The 8,594-nt window shown below is 40.2% G+C and overlaps 1 protein-coding gene across 2 annotated transcripts; it reads right to left on the bottom strand.

The window, feature by feature from the left end:
• Positions 1–1,356: 1,356 nt before the first annotated feature.
• On the bottom strand, positions 1,357–8,581 carry c8h2orf42 (chromosome 8 C2orf42 homolog). 2 transcript variants are annotated; one of them, XM_063888973.1, is made up of 9 exons: positions 8,490–8,581; positions 6,315–7,452; positions 5,402–5,521; positions 5,153–5,263; positions 4,687–4,791; positions 3,934–4,041; positions 3,545–3,645; positions 3,199–3,361; positions 1,357–3,120 (listed from the first exon to the last, which is right to left on the bottom strand). In XM_063888973.1, exons 2-9 carry the CDS (start codon positions 7,429–7,431, stop codon positions 2,885–2,887), a joined length of 2,061 nt encoding a protein of 686 aa, XP_063745043.1. In that variant the 5' UTR covers positions 7,432–7,452; positions 8,490–8,581; the 3' UTR covers positions 1,357–2,884. The 2 variants fall into 2 exon arrangements, with proteins under 2 accessions (XP_063745043.1, XP_063745044.1); XM_063888974.1 differs by lacking the exon at positions 5,153–5,263.
• Between the last annotated feature and the right edge of the window lie 13 nt (positions 8,582–8,594).

The following is an 8,594-nucleotide window of genomic DNA, read 5'->3' as shown; positions in this document are numbered from 1 at the left end:
CTCATGGTATTAACTTGTAATCTTAATTAATTCAAGAACATTTGGACACATTTTGGAAGCATGTGTGATGTTTCTAGTGATAAATCTCAAAGCAAGCGTGTAATTCCTGCTTTGTGATGCCCAGAAGGGAGGAAAGCCAGATCCAGTCAAATTATGAAATGCAGATAAATGCTGAATTTTCTTCTATATTTGTTGATTTCACAGAGTCTTATAAAGGCACCGGCTACATTGATTTTCTCAAAGGATTCCACCTCTTCACTGTTTGCTAGAAAAGCTTTAAACTAACCCCCTGTTAGGAAAAGACAAGGCGTATGTCTCCCTCTGCTGGTGGACATGTGTCATCAACCCATAAAGACTGGGAAAGTATTACAGAAGAAAGTCCGTCCATAAAAAGCAATGGCACTTTTTGATAAAATAAAATAACAAATAACAATGATAAAAAGCAGCAACAACTCACATCTCTTCCCAAATGTGTAATATGACATCATGCAATGCAACTCAGTGTCAGCAAATAAACGGGCGGGAAATATTAGACACATCAACTTTACTGCTAAAACATAAAGCCTCAAGTGGGCAATACAGAGGACCTATCGCCGAAACAACCAAACAAACATCAGCTTCTTTACACATAACAACTTGACATAATTCACTTATGAAATAGGTGACTTAATCAGCAATGTACATACCTGTTATCCGCCTGTGTATGCGCTGTCAGCCGGGTCTAGCCAAATCCACTGTGCTCGTTTTCCTGATGCTTTCATTTGAAGATCGTGAAAATCTTTTTTGGACCCGGCAAAATCGTTATACATCCGTGGTAACATGCCCTCTGAATAAAAAAACACGTGGGAAGCAACTTTTTCTCTGAAAAGCTAGCTAGCTAAAGTTAACATTAACATGTTATACAGGAGAACCACTCCTCGTCAAATCTGATACATTTACCGGAAGTAATAACAGTGTACAGCGGTTAGTAAAACCGATGTTTTTAAAATCAATTATTAAATGCTGCTTTTGTAGGCGATAATCTAAGTGTTGACCGCAGTAATTAACGTCTTGTAATAGGAAATCGGTAATTGGCGAACAGCCAATCAAATTGGAGCGCCGGGGCAACAGCCAATCAGCTGTGAGCATGCGTAATGCTGTTTCCTCGCGCCCAGTGCTTGACCTTGTGATCTTGATTTTAGCAAACTCAGGCAAAGCTCAATCAAAACACCTTTTTTAACTAATTTATGATGTCTTGCATCAATGATTGTAATGACATATCTGTATGGTACACAGCCTTTTTCTATAACCACTTTTTATTTAGCATTACAAACAAAGCCGAGGTTTATTTACCAATAAAGAGACATTTTATCCAGTAAATGTGTTTTATTTCCTTTATGCTTTACACAGAAGAAAAAACATCTTCCTTGGGGTTTTTTAAATGGAGGTCTTTAAACCTTAAGGAAAGGTTAGGAAATAGTGAATGTCTTTTCCCATTTGAAGAAACGTTTTCATCTGTAGTATATTAGAATGTTCATTAAAATGTCTTATTTTAAGTACTAGTTATTTGTTTGACTTTTCTCTGGTTGTATGATCCATCTTATTGTGTTTAAATAAGAAGCAATTTCTCCCAAAATATTCAACTTTTCTGTAGTTTCTGTGAGTTTGATTCAATGAATACTTAGCATTGAGTAGAAAAGGCAGTATGAGGAGTTGTTAACAGAAAAGTTTGTCTAAAAATAATGCTGATCAATATCATACTGTCATTGATATGGCAAATGATTATCCACACATTGCATAATATTAAATAAATATATACAGTGGAGGAAATAAGTATTTGATCCCCTGCCAATTTAGTTAGTTTACCCACTTACAAAGAAATGAACAGTCTGTCATTTTTTTAATGAACACAATTCTTATGGCAGGTTTATTTTCACAGTGAGAAATCTAGAAATATACATTAAAAAAATATATAAATTAATAAGGGAAATAAGTATTTGATCCCCTTGCAAAACATGCTTTAGAGGAAGGAGGTTATCAGCCAATATTCTATGATACATGGCCCCCCCCATCATCCCCTCGATGCGGTAAATCGCCCTGTCCCCTTAGCAGAGAAACCCCCCCAAAGCATGATGTTCCACCTCCATGCTTGATGCTGGGGACGTGTTCTTGGGGTAATAGCTAGCATTTCTCTTCCTCCAAACACGACATGTTGAGTTGATGCCAAAGATCTGGATTTTGGTCTCATCTGACCACATCACCTTCTTAGATGGAGGAGACCCAATTCGAGGGCGATTGATGGTCATCTTGTGCTTCTTCTATCTTCTAATAATCAAACCACTTGTCTCTTTCTCACCAAGCTGCTTGCTGGTGGTTTGTCTACTATGCCAGCCTTGTGCTGGTCTAAAATCTTGTCCCTGTGGCCTAGACATTAGTTCCACCATAATCACAAGACCTGTCTATGGTCTAACCCTCAGTGGAGAGGTTGTAATCTGATTTATTGACTGTGGACAGGTGTCTTTTATCCAGGTAAAGAGTTGACATCAGGAGTACTTTCTGAAAGCGAGAGGACTTATTTAACCACTCTGTGGGAGCCAGAATTCTTGTTGGATCAAGGGGATCAAATACTTATTTCCCCTAATTAAACGCAAATCAATTTATATCTTTTTTTTAATCTACATTTCAGGATTTTTGATAATCTGTTAAAATAAACCTACCATAAAAATGACAGATTGTTCATGTCTTTGTAAGTGGGCAAACTAACTCAATTGGCAGGGGATCAAATACGTATTTCCTCCACTGTATGTGGTAGGTCAGATATAAGTCAATGCATCATATTAATCCATATTTTTCATCGCAGAGAGGCAGTTAAAATGGACTATTGCAGGTTCGACACTGATTACTGTCACTTCACAACCATCTGAAGGATTTCAGCAGCCTTTGAGAGTTTGGGTTGGGTTGATTCTGATTTATTACGACCTCCCTTCTCTGCCACACTCGTTTTGTCACCGTTCTCCTGTTGACCGCTCTGCTGGTGTCCAAATTCGAAGCTGATCCTGAGCTCTCCCATCTGACAGCGAGGCAGGACATCAGGGATCCACTCGATCACAAACGGACTGGCATCCTTCTGATCCGCTGGTCCTGCAGAGATACATAAAACAGTGTAAATATACTGCTTGCTTCATGGTATTATAAAGTGGCTGAAAACAAGCAACCTACCAACTTTGAGGAAGGTTCGGAGCTCCATCGGTCGTATAACCTGTGGGCGATCTGTTCTGAATCCATCTGGTAGTTCTGGTTCAGGCAGAGGCTCAGGGCAGTGAAAACGTGAATACGAGCCGTCAGCGTTTTTCACAAAACTCTGGGAGAGCTCCAGAGGCAGCTGATGGGAAAGAGGTTAGAAGATTGTACATTTGAATGTTTCAACAATATTAGCATGTCATACCTTCTCTGCTTTTTGGCAGCAGGACAACACAGATCAGAGAGGTTTCACTAAGAAAGTAAAAATGAAATTGGAAAAGCCAGGGGGACAAAAAGAGAGGAGGGGGGAAGTTGTATTTTTTACCTCTGAGGTGTCAAAGATACGTTTGACCTGCATGAGATTGGTGATGTGCCAGGTGTACTTGGAGAAGGAGCCGAGAGGAAGCCCATCATTCCTCACAAACGCTGACATTCACACAGATAGGAAGAGAGAAACCAAGTCAATACTTGAACTTCAGATGCTTTATATATTTAAAAAAGAAACGTATATATCAAGATTAGATGAGATTTTTTGCAGTAGAAGTAAAAAGAAACAAAAAATTGAAAACCTAGGCAACCAAGTATCTCAAAATGTAACTTAAGTACAGTACTTTTACAGTGATAATTTCTCTGTGTAGGATGCAGCTCAAACACTTGGAGGACCTTTAGAGGTCCAGGTATGATAAAAATAGCCTTATTATAGTTTAGTTTCACCTGTTGTAAAGTTGGGCAGCCTCCTCTTCTTGGAGCCCAGAGACAGGCGATGCTGCAGAGCGTTGAAGAACTCCTGGGGGACAAGGTACACCAGAGGCTGAGGTTTCCCTGTTGGAAAAACAACAATAACTTTTTACTGTGTGCAAAAAGCCATTTGTTTAGCGGAGATTCACAGGTAAATACAGCTCCAGAAATGTGCAGCTCCTTTAAAACTATGTATAGGACTATGCAATAGGTAACACTTCTTGACAAATCAAACTGAAACTTTTGTTGAGTTGCTATAATTGGTTTTTAAACTGACAAATATAATATGTATGTATAATACTTCATGATGCAATTAACATATTTTTCCAGAATTAGGTCCCATGGTGGTCCACGGCAAAGGAAGGGACTTCACCCATGATAGTGGCATCATCACATCTAAATCTTGGTGAAAAAGCAAATAAATACAATTTATTTACACATACAGCTCCGGAAAAAAAATTAAGAGACCACTCCAAACCTTTCTTAAATCTTTATCTCTACATGTATGGCACCCATTCCATTTTTCTGTTGAATTCAAACACAGAAATGTTGTCAGTACTGTATAGAATAAAATAATAAAACAAATAAATCATTTAACTCAAACACATACCTATAAATAGTAAAACTAGAGAAACTGATAATGCTGCAGTGGTCTCTTAATTGTTTTCAGAGCTGTATTGGTGAAACAATCCATAAACAGGCAGTGTGCTAATAATGCTTCATCTTTACCATCAAACTGGAAGTGCATTGTCTGGTGGATCCTCTCTGTGACGCTAGCAAGCCACTGCTGGAAGCCCATCGTCACCGTACGCTCATCCACAGCCTGCGTACTCCCTGAGACATGAGAACACATAGATTAGGAGATCACAAAAAACACTTGAACATTATCTTCTTTTTGTTTCTCACTGAACTGCCCACCAACCAGATATTCAGTCTTTAAAGACTTTAAAGCTTTTGCCTGTCAACTTTAATTAAAAAGGCCTGTAAATGTTTTCTAATTAAATGTTAAAATGTGCTCCTCTACAGTGCAACCCTGTTCTTTTCAACAGCAGATCAGGATTAGTGCTGTAGGATTAGACGGGGGGATGATAAAGATAGAGACAGATGTCTAAGATGATGTAAGGCTCTTTAACAAAACAGATTTAAGCAGCAGAAAGATGAAAAGGCAGGGAGGGGAAGTGCAGACAGGCAGCACCTGGAGCCTTCAGCCCCCCAGCACCAGGGGCTTTCCTCTGACCAGCTTTCCTCAGGCCGGGGGCTGACACTGCCTCCATCCCCAACCCAGAGAGAGAGGCCACTGAGGGGGCTACACAGAGGCAGGACATTAAAGAAACGCAGGTTGGATGGGAAAGACAGAGAAGATTCAGACAAAAATGCTTTGGAGAATCATACTGCATCAATGACTGATGATACTATATATAAAGGAGGTATTGTGGTGAAGCACCAGAGAGAGAATCATCCAGGCAAAGCTTCTTTGTTGTATGATGAGAGATGAAGGGTTCAACCTGCTGCAGAGGCTTCTCACTGAGACTGAAGAGTCTACTGGTGGTGTGTTGCTGCACACCTGAAAATAAAAAAGAATATTAGTTATAAGCACAGTTGATATCAAACAAAAATATGAAAAGGAAAATATTCTTATTATTTTTGTTCTTTCTTGCAGAGAGTAGAGCCATGAGGGACAATTTGTTTACCTCAGTATACAGACTTGATACAGGGGTAAAGCTAGTTTGTCTTTGTCTGTCAGATGAATAACAAACAGATAGACAGAGTAGTACAAGTTTGGTTTTCTGTAGATCATCTTGGAAATGAATCAACTTCGAGAGCTTTTCTGTGAATTATCCCTGGGTACAAATCACAGTATGGTAAGATATTAAATCCAGTTTTTTGGACAAGCTTGTGATATTTGCTAATACCAGACAATGCAAATTTGTTTTGAATTAAATTTGGGGTCTGCCAGCCACATGAAACAACATCATACGCCCATTTTAACATTTGTTTGATTCATATCAAATTTCAAAATGCAACTGAGGTATGATTTGACTATTTTATTAATGTGCTCTTTCAGACATAACAAAAAACGAATTGACCTAGTGATGTAAAACCTGAAGTCCCACATTTCTCATGATGAAGCCCTGTTAAATGTTTAGGAATAAGGCTCGCTCGGATTGAAATGTTGACACACAAGTGTAATTGGAATTTCACAATAAAGGGTTAGGATAGGTTTTAAATAAACTATTTTGCTCTGAATGAACGATATTGAATTGCTGATCATTGCATGGATACATCTCTACAGACACCTGCCTACAAACTATTCCTTTAAAGTGCCTGACAGAAGAAACCTGGCTAAGTTACCGTACCATTAGGGGTGTAGTTGATGAAAGCAGCAAACTCTGTCGCCAGTTTCTCATCACTTGCAAAGGCACACACACAGGCGTAGAAGTGAAGGCAGGGCTGGGAGCTGGGAGGCGGAGGAAGAGGGTTGGTGGATGCTCCACTTCCTCCATCAGCACCAGGTTTACCTCTCCTGCTGCTGCTGGCCTGACAGGCGCAGTGACACACTGTGTGCTGCTCTCTGCCCTTCCCCTCGCTCTTAACCTCAGACAGTCCACCTGCTCCTACAGTAAGATGCAGCAGCCCCAAAGGATGCTGGGAATCTGTGTGGCACTTGACCACCAGGGTGTCTTTTGCTACGCGCTGCACCAGGGGGCCTGGAGACTCCGTGGCCAGACTCCACAGCTCCTCTTTGGCTTGAATGGAGGCCTGCAGACCCTCCAGCACGGAGCTCTTCAAGGTCAGTGGCATTGCGCGACTCCGACACTCAATCGCTTGTTTAATGTGAACGCAGAGGCTGTCGGAGGACTGTTTTGAACCAGCCACAGCTGATTCTGTCTCACCCTGATTTGACCTTTGACCCTGCCTGCATGAGGGCAAGAAGCAGCGCCCCAGGTTGATGCGAGTTAGCAGGGTGGCACCGTCTCCTGTAGCTATAGCCGTATCAGTGGGGACGAGTTCAACAAAGCCCAGTTGTGAGGCTGTGGCTCCTCTTCCTTTGTGACTCACTGAAAACACCTGAACTCCTCCACCTGAGCCACCGCCCAGGACTCCTCCTCCACCCTCCTTCCCGACACTCTCCTCACTGTCTATTATCACTTTCACCACCTCCACCCCGCATTTCTTGCTTTTCCTGCCAGCCGTGGAAGAAGCATTTCGGAGGGAAATCCCACAGGCTTTGTTCTTGCAGCTGAGCCCGCGGGTGCCGTTGTAGACACCACACTGCGGACACTTGCGAATCCCCCGCAGGGTGGCTCTCCCCAGGTTGGAGAGGAAGGAGGGAGTCGTGGCTGCAGTTTTTCTGCCGTCTCTCTGCTTCGCTGCCAGGTTGGCCTGAGAGATCGTAGTCTGGGTAGCGGAGGATGAGACCACGCTCAATGAGGAGGACACGGTCACCTCTGTTTCCATTTTAAGACTCTCCATCTGAAGAAAATGGATTGTAATCTGGATGAAGAGGCAAAAGATAAACATAAATGCCATTAAAATTACATTAAATTGACATGTAGGACAGAATGAAGTTAAAGTTGTTTTTGTTCCTTACCGAAAATGGTGTCTCTGTGTGTGTATATTTATTCATAAACATATGCTACTCTAAAACATAAACACATGATACTCATTACTTTAAAAAAAAAAACGATCAAATTAGTATGTAATACGATATTATAACAAAATATAACACAAAAAGAATACATGCTATAAAAATAATGTCAATCCAGTTTATTAGAAAAAAACCCAGCTTTTCACAGATCATACGAGAATATGAAAAATAATGAAAAACCCAAATGAATTATAATTCAACCTTTAACTTTCTGGCAGTTTTATTAACTTGAGAGCTGGTTTTAAAATAGGCCTGTTGTCTTACTTAGTCACTCCGTTTTGTGACATCTGACTGTTATAATCTGAATTAAAGTATAGTCTTGAACTTGCCACACACATTTTTATAAGGTATGAAAAGCTTGAATAGTAACAACAACAGGGCCAATTTCCTTTTATCCAACTACTTGTTTGTAGATTAAATAGTTAACAACATAAGGAATGGTAACTTTTCTTGGAATATAGAATTATTAATGTGGGTGAAATACTAGCAAGCTTGTTCAAAATGTAATTATATTTCTTCTTTAATTACCTATAGATCATTCTTCAACACTGTATTCATAAACACAGGCTATAGGCACTGTGATATAACAGTATAAGCATAGTGTCAGTATTGTAGTAGTAGGAAGTGCACTGCATGTATAATACAGTATTGGTTAAGTTAAGTAAAATAAATAGATATCAAAAAATAAAAACTGCATTGTTTAACTTTATTTAAAATCACATTGCTTTCTTAAGTTTTGCAGCAAATTGCTATGGTTAAAATGTTTTGCAATGCTTTAAGTGTGTCGTGCATATTTTAAATTGTGCTCCACCTCGTTGTTGACACACCACCTGTGTCACTGTTATTTATCGGTGTGTGTTTTAAGAGCAAATGTTCAAACTACCTGAGTTCGGCTTCTGTTTGGTCACATTCAGGTCGACTCTGGCCTCCAAAACCGTCTCGACCGTCGCCATTCCTCCTTACATCCCGACAACCGCATTGCGCCTGT

Source organism: Eleginops maclovinus, chromosome 8 (assembly GCF_036324505.1).
Source record: "Eleginops maclovinus isolate JMC-PN-2008 ecotype Puerto Natales chromosome 8, JC_Emac_rtc_rv5, whole genome shotgun sequence".
NCBI lineage: Eukaryota > Metazoa > Chordata > Actinopteri > Perciformes > Eleginopidae > Eleginops > Eleginops maclovinus.
This window is presented reverse-complemented; position numbering and strand designations above follow the sequence as displayed.